The sequence below is a fragment of the Jatropha curcas genome, chromosome 11, assembly GCF_041381405.1.
Source record: "Jatropha curcas cultivar XTBG-Jc1 chromosome 11, XTBG_Jcur_1.0, whole genome shotgun sequence".
NCBI classification, from domain to species: Eukaryota; Viridiplantae; Streptophyta; class Magnoliopsida; order Malpighiales; family Euphorbiaceae; genus Jatropha; species Jatropha curcas.
The window spans coordinates 2,217,218-2,239,015 of NC_143161.1; the positions used below are offsets into that span (position 1 = coordinate 2,217,218).

General features: G+C 35.8%; 5 protein-coding genes and 2 pseudogenes across 14 annotated transcripts; 5 read left to right on the forward strand and 2 right to left on the reverse strand.

Moving 5' to 3' along the window:
- Positions 1 to 1,232: 1,232 nt before the first annotated feature.
- LOC105649660 (putative inactive dual specificity protein phosphatase-like At4g18593) lies at positions 1,233 to 3,005 on the forward strand. 5 transcript variants are annotated; one of them, XM_089716442.1, is made up of 4 exons: positions 1,233 to 1,372; positions 1,603 to 1,674; positions 1,955 to 2,610; positions 2,702 to 3,005. In XM_089716442.1, the coding sequence occupies exons 3-4, from the start codon at positions 2,349 to 2,351 to the stop codon at positions 2,869 to 2,871; spliced, it is 432 nt and encodes a 143-aa protein (XP_089572568.1). In that variant the 5' UTR covers positions 1,233 to 1,372; positions 1,603 to 1,674; positions 1,955 to 2,348; the 3' UTR covers positions 2,872 to 3,005. The 5 variants fall into 5 exon arrangements, with proteins under 5 accessions (XP_089572568.1, XP_089572570.1, XP_089572572.1 ...); XM_089716444.1 differs by having other exon boundaries at positions 2,082 to 2,610; XM_089716446.1 differs by lacking the exon at positions 1,603 to 1,674 and having other exon boundaries at positions 1,236 to 1,372; positions 2,269 to 2,610.
- Positions 3,006 to 3,414: 409 nt separating this feature from the next.
- On the forward strand, positions 3,415 to 3,792 carry LOC149492334 (uncharacterized; annotated as a pseudogene).
- LOC105649659 (plant-specific TFIIB-related protein PTF2) lies at positions 3,655 to 10,581 on the forward strand. Of its 3 annotated transcripts, none has more exons than XR_016318853.1 (5): positions 3,655 to 3,795; positions 4,311 to 4,446; positions 4,566 to 4,661; positions 6,591 to 8,333; positions 9,107 to 10,581. XR_016318853.1 is itself a non-coding variant. In XM_089716438.1 (4 exons), exon 4 carries the CDS (start codon positions 6,644 to 6,646, stop codon positions 8,243 to 8,245), a length of 1,602 nt encoding a protein of 533 aa, XP_089572564.1. In that variant the 5' UTR covers positions 3,655 to 3,795; positions 4,311 to 4,446; positions 4,566 to 4,661; positions 6,591 to 6,643; the 3' UTR covers positions 8,246 to 8,521. The 3 variants fall into 3 exon arrangements, 1 of the variants encoding a protein (XP_089572564.1); XR_016318854.1 differs by having other exon boundaries at positions 10,169 to 10,581; XM_089716438.1 differs by lacking the exon at positions 9,107 to 10,581 and having other exon boundaries at positions 6,591 to 8,521.
- On the reverse strand, positions 5,318 to 6,142 carry LOC119370548 (senescence-specific cysteine protease SAG12-like). The gene is given in 3 exon segments (XM_037638885.2): positions 5,318 to 5,709; positions 5,712 to 5,906; positions 6,130 to 6,142. Coding segments are annotated over 3 exon segments (600 nt in total).
- Positions 9,147 to 9,556, reverse strand: LOC149492335 (uncharacterized; annotated as a pseudogene).
- LOC105649661 (heavy metal-associated isoprenylated plant protein 28) lies at positions 10,175 to 13,475 on the forward strand. Of its 3 annotated transcripts, none has more exons than XM_089716441.1 (3): positions 10,175 to 10,282; positions 12,675 to 12,750; positions 12,852 to 13,475. In XM_089716441.1, exons 2-3 carry the CDS (start codon positions 12,684 to 12,686, stop codon positions 13,217 to 13,219), a joined length of 435 nt encoding a protein of 144 aa, XP_089572567.1. In that variant the 5' UTR covers positions 10,175 to 10,282; positions 12,675 to 12,683; the 3' UTR covers positions 13,220 to 13,475. The 3 variants fall into 3 exon arrangements, with proteins under 3 accessions (XP_089572567.1, XP_089572566.1, XP_089572565.1); XM_089716440.1 differs by lacking the exon at positions 10,175 to 10,282 and adding an exon at positions 12,418 to 12,564; XM_089716439.1 differs by lacking the exon at positions 10,175 to 10,282 and having other exon boundaries at positions 12,571 to 12,750.
- Positions 13,476 to 14,109: 634 nt separating this feature from the next.
- On the forward strand, positions 14,110 to 21,445 carry LOC105649662 (Hydrolase-like protein family). 2 transcript variants are annotated; one of them, XR_016318900.1, is made up of 11 exons: positions 14,110 to 14,757; positions 15,852 to 15,999; positions 16,536 to 16,603; positions 16,988 to 17,058; positions 17,202 to 17,468; positions 18,729 to 18,892; positions 18,987 to 19,042; positions 19,152 to 19,204; positions 20,809 to 20,977; positions 21,049 to 21,157; positions 21,240 to 21,258. XR_016318900.1 is itself a non-coding variant. In XM_089716564.1 (11 exons), exons 1-11 carry the CDS (start codon positions 14,595 to 14,597, stop codon positions 21,342 to 21,344), a joined length of 1,362 nt encoding a protein of 453 aa, XP_089572690.1. In that variant the 5' UTR covers positions 14,112 to 14,594; the 3' UTR covers positions 21,345 to 21,445. The 2 variants fall into 2 exon arrangements, 1 of the variants encoding a protein (XP_089572690.1); XM_089716564.1 differs by having other exon boundaries at positions 14,112 to 14,757; positions 21,060 to 21,157; positions 21,240 to 21,445.
- Positions 21,446 to 21,798: the final 353 nt, after the last annotated feature.

The following is a 21,798-nucleotide window of genomic DNA, read 5'->3' on the forward strand; positions in this document are numbered from 1 at the left end:
AAGGTACTCGAGGAAACCGGTTGATCTTCACCGATTCATCGGCTCTACTCTTCATTTCTTAAATAGCTTCTTTGTTATAATTTGCACCGGCATTTGCTAAAGCCGACGTATTTATCGACCGCGGACGATTTATTCGGATGTTTACCCTAATCGCTGATGTGTTAAAAGATCATGTAGACAAGTGGTAGATAGTGAATGATGTGGATTCATTCTGGTAATGTGTCATCAAATCCAATGACGTGTCAAAACAGTTGTGGCAGAATGTAAACACCTGGCACCAACGGATGATGTGTGTATATTACATGGCAAGCTAAGACACTTGGCAGTGATTGATGGCATGGAGACAATGCGATGTGTACAAATATTGATGTGGCAAGTTTGTACAGCTAACTTATTAGAAGACATGGTCGATAACCGCTGATCTGTTACACCATGGCATGGCGTTAACGTACACCTAGCACAATTAGGTGAAGTTCTCGTGTTGACATGACAATATCAAACTGATGGCATGTCTATATGATGTGGCAACGCAGAACACTTAGCACTGACTGATGACAAGACAGTACACGATGACGTGTCTAGAAGTTGAAGTAGAGAAATTTATACAGCTGGCCAACATAAGATGATATGTCGATTTAAAACTAAATGAGTAGGTGTCAATTGATGACGTGTATGAGGTGATGTGGCACAACTATACACTTGGCACCATTGAATGACGTGGCTATTGTGTACGTCTGCACCCTTACGACGCATCATTTTATTTTCGCAGCATCATGTGAACAGCTTAGACCTTTTGATGACATGTCGATATATGTTGAATGACGTGTAAATTGTGACATGGCAGATCAAGACACCTGGCATTATTTGATGGCGTGTATTTCCGTTGACGTGGTCATATTTGTACTCCTGGCAACATTTGACCTATAACCACTGATAACCTGTCGCACAACTATTTCTTTGATGTGGCACACTTTGGACGCCTGGCTACATTTGATGACGTGTTTCAGAATTAATTTTTACGTTGTAAGATTTGTACACTTGGGACCATGTGACCCACTGACGGCGTGTCGCACAGCTATTACTTGACGTGGCATACGCGGACACCTGGCGCCATTTGATGACGTGGGATCCGTTGCACATCTTGGATCATAGATGGCGTGTCTGCGTTGACTTATGTGGGTGAGGGTTTATGACATGTCATAGAACTGAAGAAGCAAAATTTGCACGCCCGACGTCATTTGATGACGTGTTTGAGACTTGGATTGCAGATAGTAAGTTTAAACTATGGCGTTGTTGCCTCTGTAACAAATTACCTAAAATAGTGCAGAAGAAAAACCCTAGCAATTGGACCAGTGAAGGAGCTCCGATCAAGGTAAACTTTCTCTATTCCTCATTTTAATTTTTTTTGTCTTTTGTTTTGATCCGATTATTGTTGCATCTTCAGTAACCGTAATCGCATAGCCCTAGAATTAACCTCAGACTTTAATGTAAAACCAGCTCTCAAGTTCTCCTTCTTCCGTGCCTAGGGTTTCCTTTTCTTGCGATATTGTGTTTGTTCATAAATTATTTTGGTTTATCTACTAAAGCAATTAATTTTAACAGAATACTATTGTGCACTCATCTTTCAACTTAAGGCTTGAGAGGCAAACAATGGTAAACGCGCAGCAAACAATGGTAAATGCGCAGTGAACTGTGGGGATATATATAGGGAGAGACGAGAGAGAAATTTATTTAATTTTTTTTTTCCAAATTTTACAGCAAAATAGGGATTATGCAAAGTTTATTTATCTTTCAGTTTTGAGAAAAATAAAAGTCTCCCTTACTTTCACCGTTTTGATGCTTTATCTATATTTTTGTTCTTTTTCATATTTGAGTTCTGGAAATTATTATAAGTTTTGGGGCTGGTCTGAATTTCTGGAAGATCTCTAGCCTATTAACATCAACTTCCTTACAGATTTTTATGTTGTACTTCATGTGTTGAAGAGCTTTGAATTCTGAAAATTGTATATTGCTTCACTTCCTAAAGCAATACAGAGAAAAGTAGTTTGATATTTATAAGAGATCAATTTTCCGCATGACAGAATGTTGGAATTATTTTTGGTGGAAAAGGTTTGGGTTTCAAGCACTGAATGAGAGAAGAAAACGTACTTCTAAAGTTGATGGTTTCTATGATAAATCTAATAGGGAGTAAAACAATGCAGGGTTAAGTTCTTAATAATTACTCAACTTCGAAAAGGATGAGTAATTGCAAATTTATGATTCTGTTAGGTTTCCTATTATAGCTTTGTTTATCTCTCGTTTGGTTCTTGATTAAATGAGCAATGAGTCTGATTGAGCAACTGTGAGCAATGACAACAATGGATAACTCTGTTTCAAGGCCTGAGATAGGAGTCAGTAACTCTCATTTGGACTCTGTCCCAAAACCTCAAGTTATTTACCGCTGTAAAAAATGTCGAAGAATTGTTGCGTCAGAAGAGAACATAGTTCCCCATGAGCGTGGAAAGGGAGAGCAATGCTTCAAATGGAAAAAGAGAAGTGGTGACCCCCAGGAGAAGGAAACCACTGAATGCTCCTCCATATTTGTAGAGCCCATGAAGTGGATGCAAACAGGTGACCATAAACTGTAACTATCCTACTATACATTGCAAATGGTATTGTTTTTATTTATAACACTAATTAAATTGATTTTTGTATTGATTAGTACAAGAAGGGTTTGTTGGAGAAGGCCTTGTAGGAGAGAAACTTCAGTGCATGGGCTGTAAAGCACGCTTGGGTTCCTTCAACTGGGCGGGCATGCAATGCAACTGTGGAACATGGGTTAATCCTGCATTTCAACTGCATAAAAGCAGATTAGATGAATGCTTCATATAGAGTCGTATTGTATTTGGTGCAACAGAAAGCAGTGAAATCCTTGGAATTATAGGTGGATAGAAATGCCAAGTTGACTGAACATTGGCTGTCATTATAAGTTCTAAATTTCTTTTTATTATTCTCTTTTGGCAAAATTACCTCTGCATTGCACGAAACAGCTGTAAATAAAATAAAATAAATCAATACTCAGCATCTAAGCTGTGAATGAACATGAAAGGTAATAGATTTTAACAGCTATAGGATATTGCAGCGTAATAGTAATAGTTTTGATGTAACCAAGAAGTCTCATGGTTGAGGCTACAAAAGAAAGCTCCTGAGCATAATCCTATTTCCTGTAGTCCAAACGAGAAATAATTAATTACTGTTAATCCTATTTAATTACAGTATTAAAATAATTAAATAATAAATATATCAACAAACAAGTAGATCTTCATAATTTGGAGTTGGAAAAGAGTGCATCGGTGAGGGTATGGGTATTATTGTACTTTTAGATGAAACTGTTAAATCTTACCAGAGCATTTTGTCACTGTTAAAAAACCGATAATGGCTGATTCCCAAAACCCCAGTACATCTCAAAACCTTCCTCCTCCTTCCCTAATTCTAAAATTCCTTCAGAAATCAGAAACGGTAACTCCAACTCAAACACTAACGCCAATTTCTCTGGCCAGAAGGCCCACTACCGAACCCATCCGATGCGACCAACCCGGACCCGGCGACGCTAAGGGAGCAGTGGAGGTTCGCAATCAAGCAGTACAGCAGATGGTACTCCCACGCTTGGGACACATCAATTCTGGCCGGTCTCTCGTTCTTCGCTCTGGGTTGAATTATCAGGGCCCGAACCTTCAGCCCTCTTTCAGGAAATAGAATTCTTCTTCTGAATCCTCTCCTTCAACTAATGATGCCAATGAAGCTCGCCAGTAATATGTGAGTGCTATTATCTGTGGTTTTTTTTACTCTGGTTTTGATTCGTGATTTGGGTTCTTTGTGGGTTTAATTTGAAATCTTGGGTTTTTCGAGTTTAACAACATCATAACTCTTTTCAACAATAAAAGTTATATAATATATTATTATTCTATTTTCTTAAAGCTTATCATTAGTTGATTCTGATTATGATTCTTCAGAAAAATATGAATAATGCAATCTAGACGCCGTTGCTGTTGGATTTATGATAAACAAAGTTGCTTTTGTCTAATATTTGCTTTGGAAGTTCTCTGTTTTTTTTATTCATTGTGAATTTCTAGAAGCATTCTAATCAAAATTTTTAATCATATTTGATGGTTGAACAAATAAGTTTGACTTGTGCATATTGGATGTTAACACATATATGGTGAAACAAATCAGTTTTGACTTGTTACAATATTGTCAAGTGTCTATCTAAAACTTACAGTTTTGCTCAATCACATAGATTTTAATCATATATGTGGTGGTTTCTCTTGCAGTTGTTGAGGATGGCCGTAAATGGATCCTTCTATTGCATATTTGTGGGTTTGTTGTGAGCTCAGAATTTGATCACCTGTGGTTTCTCTGTGCAAGGCATTCAACCTTCACCAAGGATACTGGAGCCAGTTTGTTCTGGTAACTGCATTATACTCATTATTACAATTGCTCTTTTAATGCCATACTAGATCATATCTAATTTATCAATTCTTGCATTGTTTTTTCTTTTTTCTTTTATTTTTCCTATGTCTTAACAGTCTAACACCAGCTGAAGGAAAATAACAAAACTAGTGCAGCAGCTGGGATATGGGTTTGCAAGAGATACATGCATAAAAAAAGGAAGAGCAAAGGGGGTAAGACTTGAATTTGTCTGATTTGTTTTATTTCAGTTTATATTTATGTAATTAAGTTGTTTCTTTAGGCATGTGTTTATATTCCACTTTTAATAGTGGGTTTCTAGTGGGAATGCAGTTGTGGGAGAGTGGCTAGTTAGCTTGTTTTTGTGTGACTGAATGTCTATTTATTATGAAATGAACAACACGGAATATCAAGCAGTATTCATTTTCGTCAAAGTTCTTGTTTTGTTTAATGACGTCAAAAGGTTCTTATCTAACTAGTCCTTGAACTAGCAACCATTGTTGAAAGGCAGAAACAATAACAAATTCAGAGTTCATCTAATATAGAGTCTTATTTTTGTGTTAATCAGTGTCTAACCAGATCTCAAACACATGACAATAATGCCTTTCTTTTTCTGCTCAATGTGCCCTGAAAAAATAGAAAAGTCATATCAAATTTTGATAGCAATTTATTGCTTACACTACAAGATTGGTATTTGATAGCTAAAATAAATGAACCTTTATACGTGGATATTAAACACATATTGCTGAAATTATACAACTGCATGAAAGATAGAATGAGCACAGATAGCAGAACATTTTGCAGCCTATAAATTTCCTGATACTAACACATCAAATAGGATTTATTGCCATTATGCTTCTCCTGTTCAATTTCAAGCAGTTGGATACGAAGCTTTCATGGCAATGCCACAGAGGCCTTCATTTGCACTAATTTCCCTTTGCATCCTCATATACCCATTCTCACCCCAGCCGGTGCCCCATGAATTCTTTAGCAACCAATACTTAGTACCATAACTGCTACTACCATACCCAATTACAGTAACAGCATGGTTTAGATAGGTAGTACAGTCCCCTTGAAAGACACCAGAAGAGTAAAATCTGAAGTCATACCCACTAGCATCAATAGCAACAGAAACTGGTTGGTTTGCCACAGCTTGCAAGAGAGCCTTTTCACTGTTAGATGGCACATCTTCATATCCAGTTATCTTAGCCGTAGAAGTTGCTGTCTTCTTCTTGCTGCAGATGCCATCTTCTCCTTGGTAGAATTAGCCTCACTCGTGAGACCTCCATTTTTTAGGATATATTGGAAAGCAGTGTCTATGAAACCTCCGTCACAACCATAATCCTCACCTGCTATGTCACAATCTACGAGCTCTTGCTCTGATAAAGATATTAACTTGCCAGTTTTGAGTTTTGTGATTCCTTCCATTGCTGCCACTGCTGAGAATGCCCAGCAACATCCTATGCATTAAACAGCTAATGTGGAACATGGGTTAATCCTGCATTTCAACTGCATAAAAGCAGATTAGATGAATGCTTCATATAGAGTTGTATTGTATTTGGTGCAACAGAAAGCAGTGAAATCCTTGGAATTATTGGTGGATAGAAATGCCAAGTTGACTGAACATTGGCTGTCATTATAAGTTCTAAATTTCTTTTTATTATTCTCTTTCGGCAAATTTACCTCTGCATTGCATGAAACAGCTGTAAAATAAAATAAAATAAATCAATACTCAGCATCTAAGCTGTGAATGAACATGAAAGTTAATAGATTTTAACAGCTATAGGATATTGCAGCGTAATAGTAATAGTTTTGATGTAACCAAGAAGTCTCATGGTTGAGGCTACAAAAGAAAGCTCCTGAGCATAATCCTATTTCCTGTAGTCCAAACGAGAAATAATTAATTACTGTTAATCCTATTTAATTACAGTATTAAAATAATTAAATAATCAATATGTCAACAAACAAGTAGATCTTCATAATTTGGAGTTGGAAAAGAGTGCATCGGTGAGGGTATGGGTATTATTGTAATTTTAGATGAAACTGTTAAATCTTCCCAGTCATTCGTTATTTATTCTCTCGATTTCAATTTCATCTGGATTGTCCTTCTTTTGTATTGAACTCCATTCCACTCTCTCTCTCAGGTTGGCAAACTTTTGCGGAAACTACAAATTTTCTTGGTAACCAAACACAATAAATGCACACCTCTCTCGTCATGCCCTGTATAAGTTGCGGACACAGATCCCTAATCCGCGACGACAGCACTGGCAACCTGGTATGCGAATCATGTGGCACCGTCCAAGAATACGATAACTATGAGGCTCGCACCGGCGGCATCAATGGTCCAGAAGGTGTGTTAATTCGTCTGGGAACTTCAGGTACTGGTAGTGTCTTAAATTACCGAGACAAAAAACTTTACGAGGCAAATAAGCTTATTGATGAAATAACCTTCAGATTGGATTTAGTAGGCAAAAAAGTTAGCGAAATTAAGTCCATGATCGATAAAGTTACCGAAAGTGAGTTTGGGCAAGGTGATTGGTTTCCAGTTTTGATAGGTGCATGTGCTTATATCGTAGTGAGAAGTGATAATAAGTCTTTGTCTGTTGCAGAAATTGGTAATGTGATTGGTTGTGATGTTTATGAATTAGGTAGAATGATAAGGCGTGTTGTTGATCATTTGAATATAAAGCTGCCTGAGTTTGATATAGTAACATCATTTGAGAAGGCAGTGAGGAATTTGTTGGATACAGGGAGGGTTGACAGTGATAAAGTTGAAAGAATGCGGGAACAAGGGGTGTTTTTGATACAATGTGGGATTAAGTGGTTTTTAACCACAGGGAGAAGGCCCTTGCCTATTGTGGCAGCGGTGCTGGTGTTGGTGGCAGAGTTGAATGGGGTTGAGTGTGTGAAAATTGAGGAGGTGGCTAGGGATATGCATGCAGCAGTGTCTACATGTAGATTGAGGTATAAGGAGTTGTTAGAGGCACTTGTGAAAGTTGCACAGGCATTGCCATGGGGGAAGGATGTGACCTTGAAGAATATTGTGAAGAACGCACCATTTGTGATTCGGTATATGGAGATCAAGTCGATGGCAAAGTCTGATGGACAGGGGGACGGTTTGGGTTATATTGGATTTGATTTTGGGGAGGTGATTATTCAGTGTTTGAGGAAGGATGTTGAGTACGGGGTTGAGGATGATAGCACAGAATGTGATGATTCTCGGTATTTTGAGGTGAGAAATAGACAAGGCTTGAATAACATGGGAGACAATGATGTGGATAAGCTTCAGCTTTCACATGAGTGCTTGTCCTTGGCTTATGACAAGTTCTTACATGAGGGTGGAAGAGATAAATATGCTGGAAATGTTGAAAGAGTTAATAGTACGAAAAGGAATAGAGTGTATGATCTTCATCCAACTGAATGGTGGGATGGGAAATCAGATTTAAGCAAGAAGCTTTTGCTGAAACGAATATTAGAAAAAGATGTGGGATTAAATCCTATGCCTCCTTCTTTTGTTAATGGCCATATGGCAGTTGAGAGGAGAAGAGCAAAGATAAATGCTGCAAAGCTTCGTATTGAAAGGATTATGCATCCACGGAATGCTGATTCAGGTGTTGGTAGTGACTTTTGCTTTCTGGAAGCTCGGAAGAGAAAACGAAAAGCAAGGGCAAAAGGACTTGATTGGGAAGATTTTGTCATTGAGACCCTCCTTCTTCATCAGGTGAAAGAGGATGAAATTGAGAAGGGGCACTACAATACTTTGCTCGACTTGCATGTTTTCAATTCTGGAATGGTGTGAGAGGTTCCAGCAAGGAGGCTGAACATTTTCAATATTCTTATTTGAACCTTTATTGTTGAAGAGAAAATTTTGGAGAACACTCGTAAAGGTACAGGGAAAATTTAACTTCTTTTTCTTGAGCAAGATACTTTGTTTATATTTTTACAGGAACAAAAACATCAATTTCCTTCTTTTTTGTTTTTTTTTTTTTTTTTTTGTACATCTTACAACTATTTAAGAGTTCAATGACAATTTGACATGTTCATTGTCATATTTAATATTTAAATATATTCTATATACACACTCTTGTTATTCTGGTAAGTTGCAGCTTACCCGTATGTTCAAGTTCTAATTTTACCTTTCATCTTGAGGTATTGTTCTCTGTTTGATTGTTTCATGGAATCTCTCTCTACATGCTTGAATTTTGCCATTTACTTTCTCAAAATCACTTATTCTATGAACTTTGTACTTTTATCAGCATTACTTTATAGCTTATCCGTTTTCCTTGATCCACTAGTCTTCATTCCTTATTTCTCTATAAAAGGCGTACTAAGCAAATTAGCTATGGAATTAGAAGAATTACCACGCTCAAAATCTTTTTATCAATAATCAATCAAATCCTTTTGTATTCAGAGAGGGAGAGTTTTGCATGGGTAAGATTAATGATCTTGTCCACTTTAGCCAGTACAATTGAGATGAAGTTGCCTAACAATATTATGTGATAAAAACATCATATCTTGAATTTTATTGTCTTTCTTTCTAAACACTGGTTTGATTGGTCAACAACTCCTTGATGAGGGAATTGCAAAATGATGGATGGAAATATAATGCAGCAAATGGACAACTACATTTAAGATGTAAAAGCACTTAAAACTTTTGCAGGTGCCTGATGGACCCTTCAACAACAATCACTTGTTGTGTCTTATTGGCCAGCAGCAAATGCCTCAACTGGGAAAGTTTTGGTGATGCCGGCAAGGCTCTTGAAGTGAATTTTACCAGTGGGCGGGTTATCAACAATTATCTCGCCAACGGGAGGCCAAAGCATGAGCTCCTTAGCCTTTACTCCCTTGAGTTTCTTGATCAACTTCTTGCTGACATAACCAGTTATTTCACTATCATAGCTGACAAGCTTGCTGATCATCTTGAAGTTGCGCTCGACCTTCTTTTTTTGCAGGATCCACATTTATCCCGTATCCCTAACAAAACCAACCTCGATCACATCTTCTAGTGGTAGAAGTCCCAAAGGAAGTCCAAACTCCTCAAGAAGAGAAGTTGCCAGTTTGAGCCCTCTTCATGACCCTTCTTGACAATTCCTCCTTCCTTCTCTGCCATGGTTGATGTGTTTCTAGTTTCTCACTTTCTTTTTAATCACTCACTTTGAAGTTAATTTGTGCGATTGAAATTACTGAGATAATGCCTTTATTTATACCAAGTAATCATCTCAGTAAGACAAATTTAAAAGGAGAAACCAAAGTGACTAGCATTGTATTAACCTCCAGAATTGGTTTGCTTTAAACTGGCCTCTATCCTGGTTTAAATGTTTAATGCAATTAGTAAATGTTTTTTTTTGCTGATGACTTGGAAAACAAGTCTGCACATTATCTGCATTCGCTATGATGCTGTTTCTCATCAGAACACACAGTTCTGCTTGTGGTAATATTAGTAAGTTTAATGAAAACTATGAGAAAGTTTACTGTATGTAATATTATCAAAAATTCCATATAGAATCAGAAATAGATCAAGAAGCTACTAGTGGTAGGCTGGTGGCCTGTTCATGGTGGCAATTTCAGGCTGTCTATACAAGAATTGTTTCTAATCTCTTGTGATTGATTTGTATTTACCTGTTTTGACTGCTTGTATTTTGTTCTATTGTCTGAGGTACGCATCTGGTTATCAGTAAGCATTATTTTGTCCCAGACTGCATTGAGCCATTTGTGACTGCAGAAAAATATTCTACTCGGGCACCTGTGTGAAAAGGAGAAAGACAGGAGAAGGGGTGATGACACTACTGGCGTTTGGATCCAAAAAGTAAACTGGGCTCTAATTCAATCTCTACAGGTATGCTTGATTGTTGAACTGCCAGATATAGGTAACAAACAGAGTTAACTACTTGTTTTGCTCATTTCGCTGCATGAGAGTACTTTTGGCCCCTACAATTCAGTATCTCATATGAATATATGCTGATTGTGGGGTTTCTGTGATGGGACAAATTCTGAAGCTAAACAAAGTTGTAGTCTAAGTTTAAGTTTTCACTTATGTTTCTACACATATAAAACATAAGCATCTAATATAGATGTACCAAACGTTTTATATTGAACTAATCAAGCAAAACTGAAACACCTAAGCTTTTTGTTTCATGTGTTGTGTAAATCGGATCTTGAATGCCTGGTCATTGCAAATTTGCAATATTCATACATTTATATGAAAAAAAACATGTAATATTGATGATTTACCCCCTCATGTTAATCTTTTATTTTTCAGCTCTAAACCATGGAACTTAATTAATCAATAATTTATTTTTAGATGACATTGCCATTTGATCAATAGATTCTCCAAAATGATAGTCAGCCTCAAACCTAATACCATTGGAAATAATTAAACAATTCAATAAACAATACTGCTTTGAGATTACTTTAGGTCAACCAAAATCATTATTAACGACTTGAAGTCATTTTAAAATCATCAAATATGTTCAATCTTCTGCTTAATTTTATAGCATAAAAATATTTTAATTTTCTTCGTCAAAACTTTGATTGCTACTTATGACAATGGACTGGACAATTAATTGATTGGTTTACCAGAAAAATCCAAGAAGAGAGCCAGTTGAGGAGTTTAACTTCCAGCCCCCGTTTTTCTAGTACGGTTCCTGTACTTGCTGAAATTCAAGTTCTCAATCAGAGGGAGCTAAAGAAAGTTTTCAAAAATCAAGAGAGGCTACTCTTATGGCTCTATCGAGCCATTGCCTCTAACTTCTTTAAAATTTTATTTTTACATATATGTTTTCAGAAATACTTTTATTGATTTCCAAAATGTTTGAAATTTTAATTTTTGTCATTTTTTTAAATAAAAAGAAAGGAACGCAAATTACATCAGTATGTGTCTAATCTGCACAAACATTGGCTTCTCTATAACTTTTGTCATTTGAATTTAATATGTTTTTAGAAATATCCATATTGCACCCTTTGTTTTCAGTTTTTCTTTTTTAATTGTTGCTCTCTTTAATACTTAAAATTTAATTTCATCCCTGCTTCGACGATCAGTCTCACTCCCTTTGGCACTATATATAAACTACTGAAACTATAAATACCCTCTTTGAAATTGTAGTCGTATCAAATTCAAAAACATTAATTAAAGGTCAAAGAACAAGAACTTTCTTCATTACAAGTGCCAAGAAATTAAGCAATCTAAGATTGAAATAGGATGGATATCAATTTCATTTCATGTTGCTTTTTCCGTTCATTTTCTGGTACCATCATCAATATATATAGCCATTAATTTCTAGTAAGGTCATATTCGAGTAATTTACCTTGCAATACACCACTTTCAACCTCCCTATATATACATTCGAATTAATTAATTGTTGGGTTTGTTAAGTTTTTTTATTATTCTCTTGTTGTTACGCGTTAAGTAATCGAATTATACATAATGCATCTCTCGTCAGTCAGACCACGTCCCTACGCGGTTGCCAAAACCACATGTAATAGAGTTCCAAGCAAGCAAAAACAAATAAAGAATAGTACACAACGAATATTATTTGTCTATGAGCATTTTTAGAAATTAAAAAAGTAAAAATTTCTAATTCAATTTTAATTAAATAAATTTTTAGCATTCAGGAGTTGGGAAAAAAGTTAACTAAAAATATCTTTCATTTTTTGAAATTTTCATCATTACATACATTAAAAGAGATAACCACGTCCAAAATCATAGGTAAACAATTCCCAAATTTAGATTCAACAGCAGAAAGTGAAACGAAAGGACACTACTTTTTCTTGTAAGGGTAGACATTGATGATGAGCTCATGGAAGGTAAGGTACCACCTCTAATAATCTGACTTGCAAGCAGCTGCTATGCACTTTCTGTCGAATCTTTGGCCCAAGTTTTGTCGCTTAGAAGCAAGTTGAATATAAAAGGGGAAAAGCAAAAAAGTCAGTGGGGACTATCTTCTATTTTATTCTTTCTTATCCCTCTTTTCTCTTTTGCCTTACCTCCCAAGATATATATATATATATATATATATATATATATCTCCATATGTATACATACACCCTTATTTTCGTAACAAACACATATCTAAGAGACCAAAACTTAAAGATTTCTCATAAACTTCCAACAATATGACGGTTAGTTCTCTCTGTCTCCGGTCATCTGCTAGCTACTGCGTGTTTTCTTCATTGCTTGTGTCCATTGCAAATGCAAAATAAATATGAAGCTTATATTCCTTATGTTGCAGATCACAGAAATGAGAGTGCATATGGATTGTCCTGGCTGCGAGACCAAAATCAAGAAGGCTCTTCAGAAAGTAGATGGTGTGTATATTGATTTCTTTTTCTTTCTCTTCTTTTAAGAGAAGGGTTTAAACTTTAATTAATTTATGGCAACTAAATTTATATATTTGTTGTTTGTACAGGAATTGATGATATAGACATAGACATGGCCATGCAAAAGGTGACAGTAATGGGTTGGGCAGACCAGAAGAAGGTTCTTAAAGCAGTAAGGAAGACAGGAAGAAGAGCAGAGCTATGGCCGTACCCTTATAATCCTGAATACTATAACTTCAACCAACAGTATTACTATCTGCAGAAACAAGAAACCCAACCAGCTGCACTCACCTATTATGAAACTCAGTACTCCACTTCCTCTTACAACTACCGCAAGCATGGATACAGTAATGAGGACTATGGCTATTACCAAACGCCACCGTATTCAATTGCTGTTGATGAACAGGCTAGTGCCATGTTCAGTGATGAAAATCCTCATGCTTGCTCTATAATGTGATGATTTCTCAGGACACAGTTTCTCCATATATTTTAGAGTTTGATTTTGAGTTCAAGAGTTCTTGTAATAAATATTGTTGTTTCTGTGAGGGAAAATTAACCTCGTACGCATTAAGGAAGTGCAAGATATTAGTAAGGTGTGGCGTATATATAAATATGATTTATTAATCATGAATAGCTATATATACTTAATTGCACGATCACAGGATTAGCTAAATTTAATGTTTGAGAAGTGAGATACATTTTCTTTTTTTATATATTTTAATCCACCTGTTCATTTTCATGAATATTATTTTAAATAACTATATATATAAAATGATAAAAAAAAATATCAATTTGAAAATTTTATTTGTAGATTTTTTTTTTTTAGAGAATGGAATCCAAATATAATATTATTCAAATCAGTCAACTCCGAAAAAAGCTCAGACGTAATTATGAAATTAGCAGCATTTTGAGATTTTTATTAGCTATCAACGATTAATTATAAAACTTATTAAATAGCTCCAACTTGCATGAATTAGTTGAGATTTTTATCACCTATCCGTTGGATACATTGGATTTGATACATTGGATACATTGGATTTGATACATTTTTCCCGAATTTTATAATATATATAACAAAATAAATTGATATTTGCTGATATTCTTATGGAAGGAAAAGTTTCCTGTTGTCTATATATTGAACACCTGTGAATTAGCATTTACAAAAATCCATGAAATCCAGCTTTATTTCATTTTAGGTTACAGTTGCAATTGCTATTGACCTGGGCTGCTGTAACAGTTCACAGCCATTTTGGCGCGACTCGACCACTGACCAGTATAACCACTAACCACACTAACTACTAAACCTAACATAAACAAAACAAAAAGAAAAAAAAAAAAAGATTAAAACTTTTTTCTCTGGTTGGCTAAAATACCCATAAACCACTTACTCGTTGACTCTTTCCAGTTTTATTTACAATCCTCAATTCCCATTGGTTGATGACCCCAAACCCAATCCCAATTCGTCTCGTAGCTTCCCTTCCGTTTCTCTCATCTTCTGTGTCTCTGCTCTCATTGACACTTGTCCCTTTACAATCCAGTTTGAGAAATTTATACTTATATGCATTTGCGTAAAATTCAAAGCTTTTTATTATTTCTTTGCAATAAAATTGGGGGGTTAGGAAGTGACTCATTGATGATGTGCAATCATACACAGCTTTATTTGATTAGGAATGGGCTTCTATAATTATAATCCCATCAACGGAAGATAGCCGAAATGTTATGGGTAACGATGCTGACATTATCATAGCATCGAAAACCGAAATTTTGGGAATTTCGTGTCTATCTTACTCTATCTCGGTTGCTTTATAATTTTTTTTATTATAAATAAATAGATGGCAACGGCTTCATTAATACATGCTCCATGTGGGTATTCACGGAAATTTAGTTATAACTTGAGAAATGGAGTTTATGGAGGAGCTGCAGGTTCCACCTCATATTCACCGTCCTCTTCTTCCTGTTCTTGTTGTTCTTCTCAAGGACTAAACTTCTCTTCCGGTAATTAATTCAGTTTCTTCTTTGGAATTATTAATTTGTTCTTGGCATTGTAGTTTGTTCTTTTTTAAAAAAAAAATTTTGGAGAGAATTTTGTGAACAAGAAGGATTTTCTTTTCTTTTTCTTTGTTTTGTTTTTAATTTTTAAATTACGTGATGGGAATCCGAAAGTCTGTAAATTTTGATACCTTTGTAGCTTTGGAATCAGAGTTACGTTTATGTCTAATTTTATAGTGCATTTTTTCTGGAAATTTTTGAAAATTATAATTCTTCTTTAGGCGAGTTTTTGTATAGGGGGAAATTTGGTTAAAGGAGGATAAATGTCTATCGTCTTCATTGCTAATTGTTCTGGCAACGTAACTCAGGTGTAGGAAACAGTGAAATCCAGGATTCTCAATCCTCACTTGAGAGATAGTTGGCAAACTTCCCTAGGGAATACCTTCACTTTAGATTTTGAGTCCCCTTGTAGAGTGATATCCTCATTGGTTGGGCTTGTATTGTTCAGGCTGGATTAATTTTGGCTGCAATAGTTTACAAAACAAGAGCTAGCTATGTTGTGCTATTCATAGTGAATAGATATTATGTGCAAAATTCTTGAAAGAATATTCTCTACTAGGCAAATGTAGATTTCATGACATGCAAGCCAACATCAATGGCGGAGCCAGACTCCGAAGAAAAATTTCCAAAAGTTAGTGGGCCCATATCAAAAAAAGAAAAATCACTATTTTATAAAGCAAAATTCAAAAAAATTTTGGAGCTAGGGGGCAGGTCCCCCTCCCCCCGCCATTGGCCAAAGCTGTCTTGATATCTAAAATTGTTGGCCAAGTGTTTTACAATCCACATGTTAATGTGTTATAAAGGATCTTTGTTATGATGCCCTGGTTTCAGCAACTCTTGTTTTTCCTTGCACAAAAATGATTTGTTACATGAAGCTACATTATTTTATCTCTTTATTCATGCTTTTGCTGTATGATGTTTGATAGTTTGCCAAGTTCATATCTCTCCTTTTTTTACCCTTTTTTGGGATTCTTATCTCCATATAATATACAGCGTATATATCTCAATTCTGCTTGGAGTCATTAGAAAATCTATTGCAGGTGTAAAGAGTAATTGCAAAGGTCAAGGCCTCAGAGCTCAAGCTATGAACACTACAATCCAAGGAAATTTTGCATCACCAAAGGCGATCGTGAATAGTAATACTGAGCCTGATCATCTTCTTGTCCTTGTTCATGGCATCTTGGCTAGGTACACATTAAACAAATACAATTAACAGAGTGATGCACCCTTGAATTACAAACTAGGAAATGATGAAATGATCATTTAAGCCCAAAGGTTAGCTAAGTCACCACGTGGGTTTGCTTTCCACCTTGTTGTTTATGGTTTTGAATCTTGAGGTTGGTCCACAAGGGAGCCATTTTCCTCCTTTGCAACTGGTCTTGGCACGGGAAGTCTTTTGATTGACCAATGAGATAGACTAATACCAACATACCTCCAAACCAATACAAAGAACACAAAATAAAATGGGCATTTCCATTGTATACCATGCACTAGAGGTGCAGTTTCGCATAAGATCAATTAATCACAATCCACATGTATTAAATGTACATCAATATCAAGGAAAATCAAAAATCAATTGATCCAGCAATTCCATTGATGGATCTCATTCGGAACACACTTGAATTTGGAGTTTGGAAAAAGATATTAATAAAGAGTATCATTTCTTTCTGCTTCTATAGTTTTATTCCAAACTGATCATGAATTGATATTTCTGCATGATGCAGCCCGAGTGACTGGACATATGTAGAAGCAGAGTTGAAAAGGCGGCTCGGGAGAAACTTTCTAATTTATGGTATGTTCATCTCTTTAACCGGCCTTGTGCTCCATTATCTCTTACCTAAGCAGTGATTTTTGTACCTACTTTTTCCCCAAATGTATTGTAGAACAAATCTGCAAATTAAAAAAAATAAATTTGAACTTGGCATAAGTTGGTACATAATAGAAGTTACCTGATTGAGGTGCAGCAAAATAAAGCAACAGAAGTGCTGATTACAAATAATTGGTTAATGTCGACTAGTACATGATAGAATGGCCAAAAGGATGAGGAAGGAGTCATTCTGAATAGTTGATCTCTTGGTGGCAGTTGTATCTTTATTAGTGGCAAACTAATTTCAGGGGGCTTGTACCCAGTAAGAAATTTCTCACTTTGTTTTTTTTTTTTTTTTAACATTTCCAGCAAGTGCGTCTAATACCTACACTAAAACCTTTTCTGGGGTTGATGGAGCTGGAAAGCGACTGGCAGATGAAGTGAGTCTTCAAAATCTCACATGCACATGTTTAGTTTTAATCTGTGGTGGTTTGATGTATTTCTTGTATGTCCTTGGATGGACTATGGGAAAGTCAATGATGTCTCTCCTCCTTGTGCTTTCTTGCGTGAATTTTGTGAACAGGTTATGCAAGTTGTAAAGAAGAAAGATAGTTTGAAAAGGATTTCCTTTTTAGCCCATTCTCTCGGTGGATTGTTTGCAAGATATGCTATTGCTGTGCTTTATTCAGAGGCTGCCTTAAGTACTGGCCAATCTAGTGATACTACTGATTCTACACTGCCTAGTTCACAAGCAGTGCGAGCTGCAAGACGAGGTACAATTGCTGGGTTGGACCCAATCAACTTTATTACCCTGGCAACTCCACATCTTGGAGTGAGAGGAAGAAAGCAGGTTTGTCTTGGAGGGTAGTTATATTTTCATTAGTTGTAGTCATCCCTCAATAATTCTCCAACTTGTTATTGATTATGAACCTATTAAGGCACCTTCTACTTGAAGCTTCCTCTGAACAGTTACAGTTATTGTAAACAGTGATGCAATAATGACTTTAACATTAAAAATAGACATGCATGCAATGATAGGACAGAGGAGTGATCTAAAAAGAGCGTAATCAGAAAGCTGTAAATGCTGTTGATGATATCCATACAGCTGTAATTCTGGATAAATGCATCCAATTGAATGCTGCATTTCACTGAAAGCAGTTATTTCTATTTATAGTTATGACAAAACTTTGGCAAGTGGTAACTTCTAGTTTATGAGTCATTTCACTGTCAATGCATAGTTCATCTGGAATGAGCAAAAGTATATGATCCAATGGTCTTCATCACCTCTTTCTACATGTTGTATAAAATGTGTGCATGGGGAAGGCTTGGTCAGTATTTTCAAGATCCATCGAAAGGAATGATGGATTATGAGGATCGTCTTTTAGTTTGGAGCAAGAAAGATAGAGAGAGATTTGACTTTTGAGGATTCTCTTGTGGACAGTGGAATTCATCTACTGAATTATGCTTGATTCATTTCTTTGTGAAAAATATGTAGTTAGAAAAAGCAGTATTTACAATGCATACTATTGGATTCAGTGTTCTGAGGATCAATAGTTAGCATCGACTTTCAATTGTAAACAGTCTGGCTCTGCTGCTTTAGAGGCAGGGAGACCCATAGAACCAAAATAGTATGTAATCGCCCATTTAAGCATTGTGATTTAGTTTCTGATTCACTTTTTGGCGCATAAGGTTGAAAATTTTGATGTCAAGTTATGCTTGAATTGTTTTGAGATGCTGAAGTACTGTGCTAACAAGCAGATAAGATGAGATCATTGAGATGATGGCAATGCATGTCTAACTGCTTTATTGTGATAGCTAGCATTTTCTGGCAGAAAAAACTTTAAATGAGGTACTAAATGATCAAGAGAAGATTCATTAAGCATGATTATATATGTTTTATTTCAATTGCTCTGCATGGTTAACGTTTGTTGACCATGATGCCATGAGGTCTCTGGCATCTTTGCATCACCTTATGATTTGGTTAATCTACACATGATGTTTTTTCAGAAGTGTTGGACCTATCACATAATAGCTGAAAGATGCATATGGCATCTGACCTTCGTACAGTTTAAATATTTAACGGATGATGTTCTTTCTTTTAATTTTCCAGCTTCCATTTCTCCTGGGAATTCCCATTTTAGAGAAACTTGCTCCACCAATTGCTCCGATTTTTACTGGTCGAACTGGTAGTCAACTTTTCCTGACTGATGGTAAACCTAACAAACCACCTCTTCTGTTAAGAATGGCATCAGACTGTGAAGATGGAAAATTTATGTAAGTCAACATATTTGTATGGTTACATGAGCCAATAACATTTTTAGGACATAGCCCGTCCTTTTGCCTTCTCTAATTCTCTTATTGGTTTCAGATCTGCCCTTGGTGCATTTGGATGTCGCATCCTGTATGCAAATGTATCTTATGATCGTATCCCACTGCAAGCCATCTTTTTGTCTTCAGTCTTAGCTAACTATTTAATTTTCCCTGCACTATTATTTTCTGACTATGTTTATTCAGTTTCCTTAAAATTAACTAGATATGGTTGGTTGGCGTACATCCTCCATAAGAAGAGAGAAGGAACTTGTCAAGGTGAGATTAGCAATTTCTTGTATTGCAGTGCATTTTATTCTGATTAACAATCATTGGGTGAATGAGTGCCGATGAGAAAAATATTGTCATCAAACTGAATATCATTCCTCTTAATACTTTTCCCTTTGCATCCAGCTATCAAATTTTGAAACTTTAATCCCTTTGGGTCGATGTATAAAATTTTGAACCTCAGGGGTGATATGACTGATTCTTTGTACATCTCTAGATGTGAGTTGCCATGCATTTTTGTTACAGTATTTATGAGCCTTAATATATTTAACACTGCAAATGGCTGGTTGCTTGATCTTTGGTATTAAGGTGTGTCCTGTTTTCTTGTGAATGGCTATAAACAGAAGTTGAGGCCAGAAATTTCAGTTTAGTTTGGCAGTTTGGTGACATATTGATATAACTATCAACTGTACCTTTTCCCATTTCTATAGTTGTTTGACTTGCAATTTGTATCCTTACCTAGTTATCTGGTGAATGCGGCACAGACATTCGCATATACCTCGATTATATAGAGAGATCTTATCATATTTTACTGTTTAATGTTCTGGAAATTCTTATAAAAATCTTGTACTGCTTTAGCTACCTAGTTGGTATTCAATTCATTCCACTGTAAGACCTCGACTTTGGGCCTAGCAATCACACTCCAAAATGTTAGATCAATAGTATAAGATGGTAAAAATGCCAGGGTTAATGGTCTGGGTGTTTTCAAGCCCGATTGCTGTGAGCTTTATAGGGGTTTTGATAGGTATAAGATTTTATGGGCTTGTGAAGTAAGCTGGCTGTATTAATCAGTATTAATCAATATGGCGAATCTTCTTAGAATTAAGGAATCTGGGGATTCATTATCCAAAGTATGTTCTTCGCTCTTCAAGTTTTCAGCTGCATTGCTCCTTGGGTTGATGTGGAGAATCTGAGTTGGTTAAGAGATTGAGCAAGTTTGTGAGACCTCATAGAGATGTTAAGTCATTATCATTGCTCCAAGTAAAAATTGGCGTTAATCATTCTTAGAACTTTGAGATAGGACGAAGAGAACTTATTCTCTCACCTCTCCCCCCTTTCTCTTGTTTCCACTGCAAATCTTTACCTTTTAGGCATTTGTCAACCCAGGATTGTAACTGATCTTCTTTTCTATCCTCGTGTGCGAGAAAAATTGAATTCTGATAAATCATTAGCTTAGTAATATTTGAAGTGTAGGACAAAAAGAAAACCTAATGACATCCATAGTAAAAGGGAAGGTTTTTATGGTAGCCGTAACAGCCAAAAAAATAGTTCAGCGTTGCAGTGTAAGAACACATGTGCTGGTGCAAAGAGCAATAATGTTACGTTTTATAACTTTCCATTTCATCCATGCAAGTCATTGATTGAACCACTGGAATTAGTTTCTTTTATAGCAATTAGCAATTATTTTCTTTTGCATAATTCATTTGATAGTATCTGGAAAGATTTGGGAGGTGGAATAGTAAAGATTGATTGTGAGATTTTGTTCCTTATTTGAAGAAAGCACTTTTCTAAGTGAAAATACTGAAGACTACCCTTGATTTGTAAAACATATTATGCTGACATTTTTTGCCCCATTGATATTTCTTGAGATGCAGCCACCTCGGCGTTCTTTAGACGGTTACAAGCATGTTGTAGATGTTGAGTATTGTCCACCACTCTCTTCCGAAGGCCCTCAATTTCCTCCAGAAGCTGTCAAAGCTAAGGAGGCAGCGCAAAAAGAACCCAATACGCGAAACACAGTGGAGTATCATGAAATCATGGAAGGTAAGATTATATGTGAATAAGAGTCATGCTTTGATGATCATAGAATTAACAAAGAGTAATGACCATTACAGTTTGTTAACAGAGGAAATGATACATGGATTACAGCAGCTGGGATGGAAAAAGGTCGACGTTAGCTTCCATTCAGCATTTTGGCCCTTCTTTGCCCATAATAACATACATGTATTGGCTCTATATATTTGATTTTCATATTTAGATATATTTCTCTTTTCATTTCTTAGTTCGACTTTTGTTTTGAATTCAGGTGAAAAATGAATGGCTTCACAATGCTGGTGCTGGAGTAATTGCTCATGTTGCAGACAGCCTGAAGCAGCAGGAAACCTCTTCACTAATTATTGCTAGCTTGTAGCTATTGAGCAGTAATGCTAGTACTATTATAGTTGGAAAAATGATAAAATTATTTGCAAAATGTAGATTTATAAGAAGGGAAATTTTTATTCCTGTTCGCCATGCCCATGTTGATTTTTCTTTTTTTTGTTTTTAAAACATTGTGCATGCTCAGAAAGCAATATCCAGGTATTGATGATTGATCTATACTAAAGGATGGTGTTAGACTTGCTTGGATATCCAGAAACTTGTTTTCTGATGAAGGAATTAATATTTTTATCTCCTACCAAAATTCAAGAATTTCAGTTAAAAAGAAAATTAAGAAATAGCATCAGACTAATATACCAAAATACCTGAACGTCACGGATATTTACAATTTTTCATTTTATTTTGGCCTTTTTATCAATTTTCCTTCATTTTAAAAAATCTGCATTGTTTGGAGTATTTGGATATATTAGTTGAATAGCACCCCAAAA

Bases quoted from the DNA above. Each gene is read 5' to 3' on its own strand.
- LOC105649660 (XM_089716442.1), top strand. From the start codon at position 2,349: ATGACAACAATGGATAACTCTGTTTCAAGGCCTGAGATAGGAGTCAGT. The intron at 2,611-2,701 runs GTGACCATAAAC...TGTATTGATTAG, and splicing joins CATGAAGTGGATGCAAACAG to TACAAGAAGGGTTTGTTGGA.
- LOC105649659 (XM_089716438.1), top strand. From the start codon at position 6,644: ATGCACACCTCTCTCGTCATGCCCTGTATAAGTTGCGGACACAGATCC.
- LOC105649661 (XM_089716439.1), top strand. From the start codon at position 12,648: ATGAAGCTTATATTCCTTATGTTGCAGATCACAGAAATGAGAGTGCAT. The intron at 12,751-12,851 runs GTGTGTATATTG...TTGTTTGTACAG, and splicing joins GGCTCTTCAGAAAGTAGATG to GAATTGATGATATAGACATA.
- LOC105649662 (XM_089716564.1), top strand. From the start codon at position 14,595: ATGGCAACGGCTTCATTAATACATGCTCCATGTGGGTATTCACGGAAA. The intron at 19,043-19,151 runs GTATCCCACTGC...AAAATTAACTAG, and splicing joins TGCAAATGTATCTTATGATC to ATATGGTTGGTTGGCGTACA. The intron at 19,205-20,808 runs GTGAGATTAGCA...CTTGAGATGCAG, and splicing joins GAGAGAAGGAACTTGTCAAG to CCACCTCGGCGTTCTTTAGA.